The 18,274-nt window shown below is 42.6% G+C and overlaps 1 protein-coding gene across 8 annotated transcripts in view; it reads right to left on the reverse strand.

The window, feature by feature from the left end:
- Positions 1 to 18,274, reverse strand: part of MLLT10 (MLLT10 histone lysine methyltransferase DOT1L cofactor) — a 141,436-nt gene that overhangs the window by 85,185 nt on the left and 37,977 nt on the right. For all 8 annotated transcript variants that reach the window (XM_083189292.1, XM_083189299.1, XM_083189291.1 and 5 more), the window contains 2 exons: positions 5,705 to 5,808; positions 3,835 to 3,928 (listed from right to left, as the gene is read on the reverse strand). In XM_083189292.1, coding sequence (XP_083045418.1) covers positions 3,835 to 3,928; positions 5,705 to 5,808 — 198 coding nt within the window. The remainder of the gene's footprint in view (positions 1 to 3,834; positions 3,929 to 5,704; positions 5,809 to 18,274) is intronic.

Consider the following 18,274-nt stretch of genomic DNA (forward strand, 5'->3'; position numbering starts at 1 on the left):
GACATGCTCTCGGTCGACACGCGCGAGGGGGGGGAGATGCACGGAGGGGAGGGCTGAAGGCTGCACTGGCTTTGACCCTGTATTTGGAAAGTTTCCAAAAACGGGTCTGCCAGTGCCAAAAAATCGGCACTTAAACGGTAATATACCGTTTAAGTGCTGCGGTGTGAAAGGGGTTTTATCTGGCAGACCCGTTTTTGGAAACGTTTCCAAATACAGGGTCAAAGCCAGTTATGCGGTCTGAAAGCAGCATAACTGTTAGACACCTTAAAGTCGGAAGTACTAGGTAGAGAGGGGAAAAAAACATGGGATTCTACAACTGTGCTAACAGAAGACTAATTCCTTTCATTCTACTGAACATTCCACTATTCAGAAAATCAATATGCTCATTACTTTTACACCTCCGCTGCACAATATCTATCCGGAGACAGAGGACGCCAAATTTTGAAATCATGAATCTGGCTAAATAGCTTGAGGTATGGGATTTTGCCAGTTTTTCGGTCATTTACAAGACAAAATTAAGTTTGTTTTGCCTTACAAAAAAAAAAACAGGCAGACTCGCACAAAATCCCGTAGCGGCAACGCAGAAGTCCGATGAATGGTAAAAACCACACTATACAGTGACCATTTCATATGATATACTAGCGCTCTTTGGTGAAGGCAACAACTAGAAAGTTACATACAAGCAGAACCGTTCCTGTCCGGCATTAATAGTCCAACATACAGAACACTCAAATATCAGGGTCAACCTCAGCAGCTGGCTAAACATCAAGGAAGCAGTACTTTAAAAACAGCTGACAATAAAGCCAATCACAGCATTACGGATCCAATAGAGGCATTCTAAAATGTTTCCGTCCCAACATTTGCAATTTAAAAAAAATAAAATAAAAACACATAAATACACAATGTCTTCCATGCAGGAATTGAGTTATTTTTGAAGTGGTGAACATTTAATTCATAATAAGCGTAAAAGACCATTTGCTTAACTGTGTTCTATAGTCCCCAACCATGCAGTGATTACACTGTTCATTATAATCTCTGTGAATGGATTAAACATTCTGGAATTAACATGGTTGTTAGAACACAGCATTCCATATGCAGCGTTGCTAAATGAAGTTTGTTGATATCCATCAAGTTGCCCCTTACTTGACTTTGTCACATGTATCTTCACATGTTCAGGTTTCCAATTACACACAGACTTCCAGCAGCATAAAAAGGATTACATTTATAACTTGTACCCGCAGTACACACAGGAGGCGGTGGAACCAATATTCACAAGACAGCACGAGGAACTAGTGACGTCTCTGAGGCACAAGGGACAGTGTTCTTTATGCCTGAGCTTAGTCACTATCGTTGGGTACACAAATTGGCAATGTATGAAGCGGATTGGGTAAAACTACAGATCAGCTGAGTGCGGTGTCCCCAGCTTGACCTGCTGTCAGCCGCCTGCAACCCTTATACATACTGTTCTAGAAATAGGCATCTATCAGATCAGGAGGTCGGCCCAACAAATATTAAACAGTACATATGACGCGACGTCCCAATCCCAGCTGTGTTTAAGCAGGAGCGTTTATCGGCTATAAACTGAATCGGCTAAGACTCCTGCAATGGACTTCTATAGGCACTCGTCGGCCTGTTCACCCAATATTAAACCATGATGTATAGCTGTGTACCCAGCTTAATACCGTTTATAGACCAATTTTTGTCATGCCCCCTAAATGATTTGGCTGTAATGAAGAAACCGCTGTACAATCATATTTTTAATCTTTAGGGTCTTTAATATTTCAAACTTGTATTTCAAACACATAGCTGTAAGTTTTATTGATGCAGAAGTCACAGAACTCTGAGGACATACCTCAGGGATCTGGACACTGATAGGGTTCAAGGATCCAGAAGGAAATCTAGTACCTACGATGGTGGCGAAAGTGTAAAAAAAAAAAAAAAAAAAGCCTTTATCAGATGACACAGACTGTGGATAACGCAATGTCTAACCTGCCTGTAAATGACTGCTGGGAGAGACATATCCCATGTAAGCACAGTTCTAATAATGGAATAAAATGAATTTGGATGCCCGGTCTACAAAACTGCACCTCAGACAGAAATGTAGTGACGCATTAATGTCCTATTTTGGTTACTTTTAGCCCTGGGATTTTTTCATGTGTTCTTCCTTGAGCCTCCTGGCAGGGACGCCAGGCATTTTATAATCCTACTCTGTAGGCGGTGATGTTATTAAGGAGACCTGATCTCACCAGGGATGTCACAGTGTGGTGGGACAGGGTCCCAGGGAAGATGCAAGCCATAAATTGCTTGTATCTTCAAGACCAAATTTATAGTTTAGCTGGTTAGCAGGGATGCAGGTTTAATGAGACCTGGAAGGAAGATTGAAATGCTTATAAATAATTACAGATATATCCATGCCCTCCACAAACAGAACTCCTAAACTAAGCAATTACAATATTTCACAAAATGTAGGAGAAGAAGAAATAAAGTGGTTTCATGTATAAAGAGACAGAGAACGAAGAGAACGAAGAGAAGACAATCCCATTCTGTGGTTTAGCATGAGACAATCTAGAGAGGATGAAATGCGTGAGCAGCACTGATATGTATGGAGATTTTAAAAACCATGGTTGTAAACGAGGTGGCGTATCTCATCGTTATATCACACAGGTATATACAGGTTGGGTCTCCCTTATCCGTGTGTTCCAAAAAAATCGAAATATTTAGAAAACGGTGGTTTCTCAGTATCTTGGGGTGATTCCCCTTCCCCTCACCCACCCCCCCCCCCCCCCCCAAGCACCGTTTTTTCATACTTACCTCATCCACCGATGTCCAAGGCGGCCTCCGGGATCTCTTCATCGGCCACTTCAGTCCCAGGGGTGCATTGCGCCAATGTGTGGGCATTGTCATCTGCGCCCCGGCACAATGCACACCTGTGATCGGAGATACCGCTGAAGAGGATTCTGAAGGACGCCGTGGGACCAGATAAGTATGGGAAAACATAAATAAATCCACAATCCAAAAAAATCCCTTATTCCAAAATGCTTGTGGTCCTGAGCATTTCGGATAAAGGGAGACCCGATCTGTAAAAAACTTAGCACGCTTCACGACCACTGCATTCTTTACAAGTTCATTGCTTCCACTGTACCTAAAAACAAGGCTGTGCATTAAAGTCACTAAGGGCACGAGTCTTGAGCATCTACTAATCCCGTCTAAATAGGCTGTTTAGACACCCAAACAAATTCACAACTCAAGTTATTTTTGCATATTGCGCATGTCTCCCCCAGATAGGGGTTAGTCATGTAAAACAGCTTAACCTATAAAGTCCTTTGGGCATCCAAACTATTGTAGAGTCAGGGGGCATACTACAAGTGTGAAGCGTCTGGTGAAGGTCTTTATTACAATGACAGAAGTCAAGGTTGCCTCCTGCCACCTCTGAAATACCTCATTATTGGTATTTCATGGAAGATAAAAGGTTTTACAGCTGGGTATCCGTATAACAATTATACAGTCATATTACTTCACACTTTTGCAAGATCCTGTATTAAACACTTTTAAAAATAAAAATAAGTGCACGTGGATGTATTTTCGGTGAGACCTGAGTCAGCAAAGCAGAGATATTGAGCACAGGGATGCAATTGCGCAGTGCTTACTGTACAGCGGGAGATCCTTAGCAGCCACAGATGTATGCGGTAGACCAGTGTGCGACTCCTTACATAAACATTTCAAACTGGGCAACACGGACATCCATATGGGATCACTCATTCAGCTCGCACAGAAACATCAATGACCGTCACTGCTCTAAATAAAATATTTACGCTAGAACGTTGAAGTCCTTACCAGTTTGCTATAGTGGTATTTACAATAACCGCAGTACTGGACATTGTCTACTCCATTGCCTTCCTCCTCACAAAGCAGCCCTGCAAACTGTGCACTGAAAGAGCAAAATCAGAATTAGACAACCAAACACTTTTCTGCCAACGTAACAAATATGACAATAGAATACAACAAAAAGGTTACAAGAAAGGGGGGAAATATTAAGCAAAGGCAAAAAAGCACAGACAATACGGTTGTCGATTCTATTTCTCTAAATCAAAACTAGCATATCTACTGAAAGACATTTCTCAGCAAGTAATGAAAACTTTGTGGCATATGTACTAAATCTTAGGGGTTGATCCTATTATTTGCAAAGGGTGCGAGGTGCTGTTCCAATGTGTTTAAATGCCAGCAACGGCTCCAGATTCAACCCAATTGAGCTCGTACACATCAGATGATGTGCCCATTTTGTCATTCCAATATAGAACTCTGCCAAAACCAGCCTGATGTGTGCCAACCCTTAGGAGTGGATTGGCTGGAACTTCAGCACTCTTTAACTGCAATGTTACAGGCTACGTTTGAAAAATGAGTTTGGAGCAGTTGAATCAAAGCACTTTATATTTTCAAGAAATAAGCCATATTACAAAGTCGGCAGTCTTCTTTGCCATACTACAATAATTACAGTAAGTGAATATAAAACATGAAGAGTACAAGTTACACACAGCATAATCATGTCTGCATATTGCTCATCTCACCCACTAAATACCCAGATGAAATATATATACAATTTCTGAATTTTCCCAGACATGTTTTTTTTTTTTAAACCGGCTGTTCAATTCCATCAAAATCCTGTTCAGTGAAACATGCATGTTCTTTGCTCACCACAGCCCTGTTTTCACATGAAAATGGACTGATTTCTAGGATTTGATTTAGCTTGTCACGGCTTACATGGGCTAACTGGATAGCCCCCGACGAGACACTGCCCGTGGGCAATTGAATACACGCCATAGGATATAATGGGTATAGTAATCTAGTATTATACTCTGAGGTCATATAAAGCAGTGGTTTTCAACCTCGGTCCTCAGGACCCCGAACAGTGCACGTTTCCCAGGGATGCACACAGAATCACAAGTGTGGATCTTTTAAAAAGGTGCCAGTGTGTAATGAGTGCACCTGCCGGTTAACCTGGAAAACATGAACAGCAGTACTTGAGGACCGAGGTTCAGAACCACGGATATAAAAGTATGACAAACCAAGATGCCCAAAGACTCCTCAGCTCCGTGAACTATTCATCCCACTTAACGATTAATGACAAGGAGGAAGTGGGATGAACCATTTCGAAAGGTGAGGCACCTGGCTTTTACCATTATTGGGGTGACAGGGGTACAGCACATACCCCTTTTTGAATTTGAATGGCAAATTGCACCATTCACTGGCAACTGAATCGCACAACCCCCAGTTTATAAAAGGAACTATACTAGGTTTGCATGGTGACAGATATAATTGTGTGATGGGGTTGCAAGCTGCTTCCAGGCACAGACATTCATATTAAACCCTGTGTAGGAACACTTGCTTCTTGTATAAACTCATGGGTCCAAGTCGGTTTGGTACAGTCATCATTGAGAAAATGTGACCGAAAACTCATCCAAATGTTTTTCCAAGTCGCCGGTTTCTTTGGTGGTACGTACTAATATAACAGGATCACTACATATTCCGGTTAGGGCACTGCTAGGCTGACTTCTTCAACGTCTCTAGAATTACCGCTCCTTGTCACTACGTCCTCAAAAGGCATTTAGAGACACAAAGCTATTGGTGACCCTTCCACTTCTCCAGCTGTACCACGTGTCGTACATGTTGGCGCTCAAAACACCATTAAAAGCATCCGACAACTTACCAAGTTACATGGAAGGCTTGGCGACATCCATGTTTATTGCAGGTCATACAAGCCCCGGTAGCAGCTTTGCTCTCTCGCCCTTGCTCATCACAAATGTAGCAAGTCTAAACATGACAAGAGAAAAGAACTACGTAAAAATCACTTTTCAGACACGGAGAATTGATTTGGTTACAAAAGTCTAACAACAGATATATTTATTTATTATTAGCAGTTTCTGATATAGCGCACACAGATTCCGCAGCGCTTTACAGAGAATATTTGACCATTCACATCAGTCCCTGCCCCAGTGGAGCTTACAACCTATTTATGCAGCATTGAGGAGTGTGTGACATATATAGACGCTAAAAGGACACTTCTGTAGCAACAAAAGTATAAAATACACAGCTATGCTCTCTGATTTTGCCCAGTATCTAGAGGATACGGTCATTGGGTCACCAGCAAGTTGTTAGACAGTCATTAGGTCGACATGTGTCTAGGTAGACATGCAGGAAGGTTGACACGGGTTAGGTTGACAGGGTCATTAAGTCGACATGGGTTTTTTCAGCAGACATGTGTCGACTGGCGGTGTTTCATGCCCTACCATCCACTAGAGCGTGGTGGGAGAATAAAATAGTGTGCCGAGCCCAAAGCATGGCGAACGCAGCGAGCCATGCGAGGGGATGTGGTGCACTTTAACCTGTGTCCATGTCGACATTTGGGTAAAAAAAAAGTGAAAAACCCCATGTCGACCTTTTGACCTAAGCCCATGTCAACCGAAGGATTGTCTAACAACTTGCTGGTGACCAACTGATCCACACCCGTATATAGAATGATTTCAGATCACATTTCTCTGCACAGAAATATGACCGTTCAATGTTCAATAAAAAGACCATAAAAATGTAATTTATTTAAAGGGACTAAAAATGACCACACACATTAAAGTTTCACATAATACCCCTTTCACCCCGGCCATCACCCGGCATTTTTGAGTGCAGTCATTTTGCTGGGTGCGGCCTGACCCCAATTCACACCACCCACAAATTACCGGGATACGGGTCTTAAATCCCAACTCACCGGCCCCGGTCAAGAGCAGGGCCAGAGTGCCGGGATTAAAGACCCATGTTGACCCTTTAACACCAAAGAAAAACCTGGGTTTCTCAGCAAATTCCCGGGTTGAAAAGTTTTAACCTGGTCATTTGTTTCTGGTGTGAAAGGGGTATAAGAAATCAAAATGAGAAAGAACACAGCCACCTGTTCAAACAAAAAGTATGAAAATACATCATTGATTAGGGATGGGTAATGGTTGACAGGCAAAAGGTAAACACATGAAGGGTAGACATGCAAGAGGTCAACATAGTCAAAAGGTCGACACAAGCAAGATTTTTTGGTCCATGCCAACATGGACACTGTATAAGAATCCCGCCATGCTTTGGGCACGCTATTATATTCTCCCTCTATGTCCACTTGGATAGTTAAGACTGAGGGGTGAATTTATGAAGCTTGAAGAAGTGTTATCTATCCCCATAAAGAACGTTATGAGCAAGGTGATAATGGTTCAGCCAATCAGCTCTGACCTGTCAATTTACATATTGTAGCTGATTGGCTGAACCATTATCACCTTGCTCATAACGTTCTTTATGGCGATAGATAACACTTCTCCAAGCTTCATAAATTCACCCCTGAAAAACCAACTGTTTCTGGAAAAAAAAAAAAAAAAACTCACTCATGTCTACCATGTCGACCTATTTCGTGTGTCGACCTTTGACCATGTACTTTTTTTTCATGTGTGGAACTTTTGCCTGTCGACCCAATTACGGTCAGCCGTATACCCATTGAATCATCATGACGTGTGTAGTTTTGGCATGCAGTAAATAAATTGACAGAGACTATTTCAACACCAAAAAGGGTCATTTATGTCAACACATGGAAAATGTCAGCATTAATGCAGCGTCGATCCACTAAATCGCAACATTTACCTTGGTGATAAAGTCAGGGTAAGAAGAACAGTGAATACATTTTGCCAGCGTTTCTACAACGCCAAGTCGACGGCCAACTTAGACATTATGACAAGTTGCCGATCACGTCGATAGGTCGTTGATAGGTCATCCTAATGAATGACTATATAATGTACCACATGCTAATTTTAATACATTTGACTGAATAATAACCCTTTTCCAGCAAACTGACAAGTCCGACCCGGATTTTCGAACACGGTTTCAACCCACAGTCAGACCCAGGTTCACACCACAGGCTGCGCAAGGCATATTGGGGCAGATGTATTAACCAGCGTTAAGTGCAAAAATGCACTTAACGCTGGTTAACTTGGGGGGGATTACGTCTGTCCTAATGCAGTACATCTGCCCCATTGGCAGGTAGACCCCTTCCAGACGGCACACTGTTCTGCTGGTGCTTGAAGAGAACACCCAAGCGCCAGTGACCTTGAAGTATAAGACACATGAAGTATTTCAACTATAAGACACCTGAACAGATCCGCTTACTACAATGCAGCTGATGTTCGCGTGTGTCTGTGACTAATCGGTATTTAAACTAAACTGTGTGTCCACTGTTTACACTGAAAAGTAATCTCAGACTTATCCAGAATAGGGAGGACATAGGAACTAGATACAGAATGTGATCAGGAGTGTGCAAATTATTATTACATATTATTTATAAAGCGCCACAAGTGGTACGCAGTGCCATATACATAGCACATATTAGAATACAGGGTACACAGAACTAAACATATCAGTAACTGAAAAACTAAAATGGTTCACAAGTACCATTTAGCAGAACAATGCTTAGTACACGATACAGCTGAGATGTAGGGAAGCAGAGCAGTCTGCATGTTACTAGGGGCAGGTTGTCCTTGGTAGAAATGAATAAACACAAGTGAGTAGAGAAGCGGGTATAGATGGGAGTAAGAGAGCTGTAATTGATGTGCAAGAAGAGGGCTGTGAGAACAGGAGGGAAGAGGGCCCTGCTCCAAGGGGCTTAGAGGGAGGGAGAGACAGACAGCTGACATGAGGTGCAGGCAAGGAGGCCTGAAGGCAAGAAGTGAGCATGGCAGGGATGGCCAGGGCATAAAGAGGTAGGACAGTAACCTGTGGGCAGATTATGGGGGTATAACGTATATAGTACAGTTTGCAGTATAAAAGTTCTGTTACTGTGCAAATATTACAAAATGATAAAGGATGCATCAGTCATGGCAAAATGGGGGGATAATCGCCGACGATTTTTATACCTCCAGCTCAGAACACAGAACAAAAAACACATAATACAGTTCACTACACGATTTGGCTGGAAGTCTGCTTCTGCCCCCCTCAGTATATAATATGGAAGCAGGGACTAGTGCGCATCGCAAAAAGATATACATACCCATACAACACGTAGCGGGGCCGCTCGTAAGTGCTTATGCCTCAGAGGATTGCAATTTAGCGCAGTCCGCGTGTAATAAATCGTACATTACTGGTGAGGAGCGTGCACACAAGGGTTAAGGAGCCAGTGTGACTTAGAATTCAGTGCACATAATGGAGGATGTGGGGGGAAGGTAGGGAGGTGAGTAGTGTCATGTGTAGCCTCTAAGTGATAACAAGCTAGAGGGGGATGGGCATTAAAAGCAATCAGAGAAACAGCAGGAAGTACTAAGCCAGGAAGGCGCTGAAAAGAGCAAGCTGAGATTGTCATGTGTTCTATACTTGATCAGTGCAATAGGAGAAAAAGGTATATACTATCTATACAGTATATACACACGCGTGTGTGCGAGCGTGTGTGTGTGTGTATCCTAACGCATGGCTCTTTCTTATATGGTACAAAGTGCAAATGATGACAATGGAGTGTGTGTGATATTGTTTAGCATACTTTATTTTGACACTGTCCTACAGGCACTTGAGTAATGGAAAGGTCTCCTGCTGTTTCCACACTCAAATCTGCTTACAGAGGATTGGGACAATCAGAAACTACATCTCTAGTTATAGGAAACAATGAAATAGTGCCCCCCCCCCCCCCCAGTCATGTGAAGACAAAACTGTTTAAAACGTATAAATCCTCCGAGCCAGTCAACTGAGTCGGCTGTAAGGAAGCAATCGCTGAAGCCAGTGATTTTGGGAGTTCACTTGTTAGGTTGGTCCTGAGCCATGGCAATGGGGCAGAGAGTGCTAACGTTCCCACGGGAAGAGGACACCTCCGGCCTGCTACAGGTTTCACTGTCCAGAAAGGAATTAACCCTGCGGCCGCCGATGCAGGCACTGATGCTTGGCAGGGTGGCTCAACACAGGTCTCTGCCTTTATTGTAGCCCTGGCTTACATGCAGCCTTCCCCTCTCGAGGCCTCTGGGCTAGGTCTAGCCCCTTTATGAGACAGAAATCACTTGTATGCCCCAAATCGTTCACAGACTTTCCCACGTTCTGTGTGTAAGTGGCAGCACCCGGCCTGACTGGGGGGGAAATGAAGGATTCCTCTTCAGTGGAACCTTAGAATTAAATACCTTTACCCTACGCTTGCCAGTGGTTTATTCAGTCAAGGTGTGCTCCCGGGTATCACAAGATAAGAGGACGCAGGGTATACCAGCGGCCAGAAGAATCCGCATATAGCCCTGTAACAAAAGCATATACAAAAATCCCATGTTTGAGCTGTGTACACATAGGGGGAATCAAAGTTACATAGAAACTTAGCATTAGATGGTGGATAAGAACCACTTGGACCATCTCATCTACTTTAACCACATGAACACTCACTAGGGTTAATTATTTATTTGGTCTCTGTCAGGAGCCAATTAACCGATCAGTATATTTTTTTGATTGTGGGAGGAAACCCACGCAAGCATGGAGAGAATACACTGTACATTCTCAACACGGTTAGGATGTGGTGGGAATCACACCATGACCTCCGTGCTGTGAGGCAGTAATGCTCCATCCATTCTGTGCATTTATGGTGCTTTTTTTTTTTTTTTTGTACCGTTATTATTATTATGCATTTGTCTTGCACTGCATTAGGGTGTGTTTATGAAAACATACATTAATCTCAATTTTATAGGTGCTTGGCTTTAACAAGATAACTTCCTGTGTTGTTAAACATAGGCAACAATTGAAAACAAAAAAATTCAGGCATAAATGCAATGCAGCTCACATGCGTTTATACTGGCATTGTAGCACCCGATTTAAAAAAAAAATTGTGATGAAAGTTTTAGGTTCAAAAAAACGGTCGTTACAGGCAGTTTGTTGATCACAAAAAACACAAGCAGGACACACAATGGAACAGCAAGTAAATTTGAGCTATTTAACTATCGCTGTCAATATTAAACCACAAAAAAAGAACCCTGTGAAATGATTAAATTCTAGAAAAATTTTGATTTCTTTACTGCGATGTAAGGAGATCCCAAAATAACTATATTAACTTGATAGCTATTCAAGACTTGTCGCCCTGTTTATATACTTATAATTTGCATATATTATTATTACTACTAGATGATCGATTTTTAATAAGTGGACAGAGCACAGCATATGAACTCTCACTGCAGGATGTATAATCAGATCAGCCTAAGCATGAAAATTCCCTTTACAAAAGTGAATATATACACGATACCATATGGCTGAGCTCGTCGGTATATAGGTTAAATATCCCCCCGGAAAAATAAAATTCTCTTTTATTGTGCCAAACCATTTAAAGGGTTAACAGAATTTCCCCTCGCCCCTTTTGTTCGGTTTCCCTTTCCCGAGCTCCCCAGGTCTATTTGTTGGGAGGTAAATTCTTTGTGTCTGAAGTCTGTGCTGGTGATCTGAGCAGGTTTATTTGTCACTGACAATCCATGCATATTCCTGCACACATCAAAGAGGAGCAAATGCTCGGTCCTCGTCTACAGTCCAGATTCCCTCATTTCCTGTTGCTGTCTAGTCCAGCGTCAGATTAGCAGCAATAATATGAGATCCTAGAAACAGTGGCTGCAACAAAAGGAATTTTAATAAACGGCTTTAAGACAAGATCCTGGAGTCTTTCATGCAATAAGCCCATATGTAATGCGCTCAAAATTATGTGGTGACCAGACCAATGTAGGATATTTTTCATTTTACAAGAGATTGACGGGGGAGATGACATAGGGTTTTGTCACAATGACTCACAGGAAAGGTAACGCAGTAAAGCCAATAATAAAAAAATAGCCGAGATAGAGGGGTACTATTAGGGCTTTGTAAAATACATTTTATTTGTAGAACACATTTTTTGTTTACTAATAACTAAAATATTTATACACACTCATAGAATAATGGGGCAGAGGTATTAGGCCTTAAGAAGAGTTAAAGTGGAGGCACCAGCTCCTAACTGCCATGTTACAAGCTGTGTGTTGAGAAGTGGCATTTGGGAGCTGATTAGCTGGTGCTTGTCTCACCCTCTACTTTATCTTTATTTAAGGCTTGATACAGTCGGCCCATTGAGAGCCATGGTCAATTTAAAAAAAAAATTAAAAAAAAATGGGGACTGCAATTAACTTTGCGTAATTGACGCTTTTGGTACCTCTGCTGACAAATGAGCCACAACTAACCCGGGACTTTAATCCTGCAGCAGCTCAAGGAGATATCCCTGCTGTCAAATATGCCAACCATGTCCCCCCCCCCCCCCCCATTCCTAGTGCCGCTGATGGGCACGGGGAAAACTGCTCCGAGAATATGTAACTAATGCCAATTACACAATGATGGCTGGACCATGCAAATGTTATGTGTTTCCCCATTACATTTATGTACAGAGGCCCTGTTACAAGGCTGTGACATGACCATTATTGTCAGGGTACTTTTGTCATTTTGTATGTTTTATTCTAGCTTATCTTGTCTCCTGCTCCATTTGAGTTAGAAAACGTTGCGTCCATTATGTTAATTAGCCACAATACAGAGATGTCCTCTGGGTGCAGTCTTATTTCCAGCTAAGAAATCTCCTGCTCTCTGATGCGGATTTATGAATCAGTGCCAGCTCCATGATGCAGCAAGAGCCCGGTGCACTAGAGGGTTTTACAACTTCCGATAAACGTTAGAACTGGGCATGAAATCCTGCAACTCTTACTAAATGCCTAGCCTTTATATTTCTTGGGCTGTAACACAGCACAATATGTACTTTGTAACCTAGAGTACAGAAAATAAGTAATGCTGGGTACACACCAGCACAATGCTGCTCGTGAGTGGGACGTCACAGGAACGTACGACCTGCTGACGGAGCCGCCGACCCGCACAGAAAAGGCACCTGATGTGATCGCAATCCCATCTCGACCCGCACTCACTACAATGGTCGTTTTTCAGATCCTACCTGCTGCACGTAGGATCTCAGAAAAGTCCTAATGACCCGCGGGGCTGCGCATCGGATCGGGATTGCCTCAAAACGGCAGCGAAATGGCCCAAAACATGGCCAATTTACATACAATCGGTCGAGATTGTATCTAAATTGGCTCATTTTGGGCCAAATCGTCCCGGTGTGTACCCCACATAATTCTGCTTGCCGACACAAAGACACTGAAAGCTCAGAAAAGATCTAGAAAAAGGAGGAGGAAGCGATGTATCTGGTAATTATTGCAGACAAGTGCAACCAGACCAGTACATTAAAGAAATCTACAGGTGGAAATGCCATGACGAACACAAAGAAAGCAGAAGAAATCAAAAGAACAACATATATCCATGAAGCAATGATAGAGCATATATGCTAAGATAATGGGCCCTACAGACAAAATCACATTGGCCATCAACTGGACTGGTTGATTAAACAAATAAACAACACTGTTCTATTCTACAACATTATTAATGTCCAAGTAATCAAGAAGCTACCTCTCATTTTCTACATATAAAATACCAAGAGAAACCAGCTTGCTTCCTTGCACATTTACTGAAATATACAGTTAGAACACTATGAAGCAGGCCTATCACCATCCTACAGTCATTTATAGGCGGAGCCAAGTTCTGTTACTGGGCAACATCACCGGTTTCTAGCAAATGAAAACGCTGCATTCTAATGAATATTAGCACAGGCCACAAAATGGCTGCCACAAATGATCCCGGGGAATTCATATTTTATGATCGAATTAATATATTCTACCCACACTGTGCGGTTTGAACCAGTAATACAAAGAAACTATCTGGCGATTTTGTGTATCCAGAGCAAACAATGGAACAGGGAACAGTGACAATGTTACAACAGGAAAGCATTAACCAGGGAGCACATGGGAGTGCATTTGAAACCTGCGTATAAAAGCAAACACAGTTTTTACTTGCGCTCCAGTGCGTTTCCAGGAATGGTCGTGATGTGTGGGAATGGACAGACTGGTATGCAGTGTGAGATCGGAAAGCAATAGGTGTGTTGTTCTGTGTTCATCAGCAGGTGAGCACTGACAAAAATGTCATTCTCAGAGATTAAAAGATTACTATTTCCAGGACCACCCACTGCGTGCTCACCTCCTGGTCACCTCTACAACAGTCCATAAGCATGAGTGTTCCTCTTAACAAAAAAAAAAAAAAGAATACATATAGCAACCCCCCCCCCCAAAAAAAAAGAACCTAAAAGAAACAGTTGTGTGTACATAACCATAATACATCCTGTTCCATCTTCATTGTGTAGAACTGGTTTCTGCATTGGAAGACGCTGTAATTCCTCAAACTGTTCTACAGGGGTGTCTATCACACAGACTGCAAAACAGGAGCGTACTTTATGACCTGCGATATTTCTGTACAAGTCAGATTTCTCCTCTGAGGCCAAGATTTGAACAGCAGCACAAGATGTCCCCCGTGCTAAGCCTCAGCAGTTCCGTAAGGTACAGGAGCCTGCGCTTGTCACGGCCAGTGCTGATCTTCTGCCAGTTCCAACAGTTATTTCCCATTTCTGTTCTACAGCGTAATTAGATTACTATAACTGCAAACTGTGAAAGCTGTTTGGGCCCCTGACAATTACAATATAGGACATTACTACTAGTGTCCTGCTAGCATTGAAAAGTTCTGTAATGCAAGATACAGATCCCCCCAATTGATTAACAGTCTCACAAGACAGCGGTACATTGCAGCAGTAGTGACTAACCAAATGATGAGGATCTGCCTATTGACTTTGTAGCATTTATATGTATTAATTAGATATGTGCAGGTCAGATGTACTTGGCTCGTATCGCCAAACTTAGCACAAGTTCGGATTTTTCCGATTGGCTATCGGCTGTCACATCTTTTGGATAGCCAATAAAATCTGAGTAAAACCGAACCCGCACATATCTAGTAATAATGCAACATCATAATTTATAACCAATACACCGTAGTGCAATACTATGCTTTATGCACGAAGTCTAATTAATCTATTATGGAGGGGTACTCAATCTGGAATTTCAACTGTCGGAAGGTCCAGACAGGCGGAATCCCGAGCCGTTTCCGTTCTTCCGTCAGTAACGCAACAGACGGAATGCAATGTTCCAGCTTTCGAGTGTAGGAAAGTCCGTGGATTGGCCAAGAGGCATCCGCTTTGTTGAAAAACGGATTTGACAATCCACGGCTAGTTCAGACAATACAGACTCGCCTCCACAGGGATTGAATACCTTAATTGCCGATACTTCCTCTTTCGGAAATAAAATCGGCAGACATTGACTATCCCCCTATGTCTTAATCTGTGTACACATTACACAACTTTGTGTATGCACTATATTGTTTGTCCGGGAGTTGCATTGTTTACAATGTGCAATCTAATAAAATAGATCGTCAGTAGCACATCAAGTAGTATGCTGTAGTTCTAGATACTAACATATTTTCCTGCATGTTCAAAAGATCAACAGAAGCGACAAACGACCAGCAGGAACGCACTTCTGCATCATGATATAGCGTATGCACTGGATGATGTAGACCAGCGGTTCTCAAACTGTGGGTCCTGACCCCAAAGTGGGTCCCGACCTTCTCAGCATGGGGTCGCGACTCGGTGTTGCTGACTATCAGGCTAATCACTTTTCTACTCTCAGTCAGTGACTCAAGGAGTCTGAAAAACCTGTTGAACTGTCTGTTATGTTAGACTCCTCCCATCATTTTGTGCCTACACAATGCTGCCATGTATGTGCTGTCCGGTGACCACACGTATGATGTGATAACCTTCTGCAATCACTTGCTGGGGTCCCGTAATTATTTTTATTGTTCGATGGGGTCCCAGAGCAAAATAGTTTGAGGACCCCTGATGTAGACTATTTGTCTTTCAGAACCCGACGTTATCATCCACATAGTTTACAAAGTTGTCTAATGTGTACGCCACTTTACACTGTCTTTTTTTACATAGTAAACCTGCAATTATTTCTTTGCTACACTGGTATCTTGCAACTAACTCTGTAGACATTAGGGGCCCATGCATCTACTGTCGATTCCCCATTGTGCTGATGTCAATCTGGGGTGGAATCGGCAAAATCGAAGATAGTCAACACGCTATATTTCCCCGATCATCCGAATCCAGGCATCAGGAGAATGGGGAATTTCCCAAGTACCTGCCTGATAAAATTATTAAACATACATTTCTCTATATTTTATAATACAAAATATGGAGGTTGAAAATGCCTTTGCACAAAATAATAGTAATATTAATTAAGGTGAGCAACGGTCCCAACAGAAATACATTTCTAATCAATCATTTGGTATGGTTTTACAACCTAGTCAATTCTGTCAGAATTGGATATAGTTCCCATTTCACCATATAATTGCATAGAATGATTTGAATATCTTTATCATTTCCATAATATAATTATGTTTAACAAAAATAAACAAACAGGAAACCGTACTGATGTGTGCTCATCAAGCATTAAAAAATAAAAAATCAATTAGAATACAGTACTTGTTTAATTTAATCTATGTTCGAGTTGTAATCTCAAAATAACGCACTGGAAAAATGTAAAATAAAAACATAAAATACATTGCGAAGAGAAATGGTGTAGAGTATTGCAACTTCTTTAAGGTGTTGACCCTTTGGTGCACTCCTGTTAATAACAGCCAATCTATCAGTGACTTCTGAGTTAGAGCACATGGCCCACAACCCGAAAATAAGTTACCAAATAAAACCAGTATATTACAATATCAAAGAGTTGCTTTGTTCAGAAGTTATTGATTGATAAAGGGAAGCCAGTAGGTTACTTTTCTCCATTGTAGTCTGGCCACCAAAAGGATTATTGCACTGGTATATATAAAGGCCCCCATACACGTTACTATTATAGTATCTAATATTGGATACAATATCGCATCTCATCGCATCTCGGTTTTGCGATGAGATGAGATCTAGTACAAAAAGTATGTGCTGCACATACTTTTTGTACTAGATCTCATCTCATCTTATCGCAAAACTGAGATGCGATGAGATGCGATATTGTATCCAATATTGGATACTATAATAGTAACGTGTATGGGCACCTTTAGGGAGTTATTCTAGTTTCTTTGGTCCCCTGTGCGACCGATGTCTTGCGTCTGCGCAGATGCAGGGTGCGAGTGGGCAGGGTGAACTACATGTGGGCGGGGGGTCGGAGGCGGGGGGCATAGCCCATGGGAACGGACAGCGTTTCATGGGTGTTCCATGTTAATCGCCCGGTGACGTGGGTGCGGGGGGTGGGCAGGTGACGCTGATGTCAGCTGCCCGCCTGCTTACCGCACAAGATGCTCATAGATCAGTGAGACCATAGAGGTGTCTCTGATCTGCGAGCACTAGAGATATCATTCAATGTTCGCCGACCATCGATTAATGATTTCTCCCTTTCTGCGAATGGATGATTATGCAAATTATCCATTCACAGCCATGCGGGGGAATGGCGGCATGCGAGGGAAAGGGCGGGCGGCGTGTGGACCGGAATAAGGTCCCAAGTGCCAGCACTGCAGAAGAGAGACTGAACTAACCCACAACACGGCATAAACCAATGATGAATTTGCTTTTACACTAGATCAAATGCTATTGTCCAAATAGGTGCATACGTTACAAATGTTAGCATTACATTTTAGGATCTATTTACTACAGGGTTGCCGACCCTCCCGGAATTTCCGGGAGTCTCCCGAAAATCGGGTCCCCCTCCCGGCCCCCCGGAAGGGTGGGCAACCCTCCCGGATTCAGGGGGGACCCCCGATGTCCCCCCGGATTGCGGCATTAAAATGCCGCAATCCTCGGGTCTCAGAGGAGGGGGCGGAGCTAAAATGACACAATCGCGTCATTTTAGCCCCGCCCCCTCCACGGAGATCCCTGAATTTGCTGGCTTGCCATCATGGGGCGGGGCTTAGTGATGTCACGCTTAAGCCCCGCCCTCTGAGCGGCTGCTGAAACTCTCCTCTCCGGGCTTCTCCCGGAGAGGAGAATAATAAAGTCGGCAACCCTGATTTACTATTAAAACTGCCATCACTGTGTAACCTAACCAAAAGAGGAGGGGGGGTTTGAATACTGCAATTGAATACACCTAACCCCTGGCATGGTTTTTTTTTTTTTTTCCATTTGCATTATTCTTTTAAAGATTAAAGAAAAATACAACATTTTTTCAAAATAATAAAAATTTCCTCAGTTTCAGGAAGTCCAAGTACCGGCACAGCTGAGCCGAAGCACACCTGCTGGCAATACTGGGACAGATCGGTAAGGATTAACACCCCGCTT

This window comes from Crinia signifera, chromosome 5 (assembly GCF_055691185.1).
Source record: "Crinia signifera chromosome 5, ASM5569118v1, whole genome shotgun sequence".
In the NCBI taxonomy this organism is placed as follows: domain Eukaryota; kingdom Metazoa; phylum Chordata; class Amphibia; order Anura; family Myobatrachidae; genus Crinia; species Crinia signifera.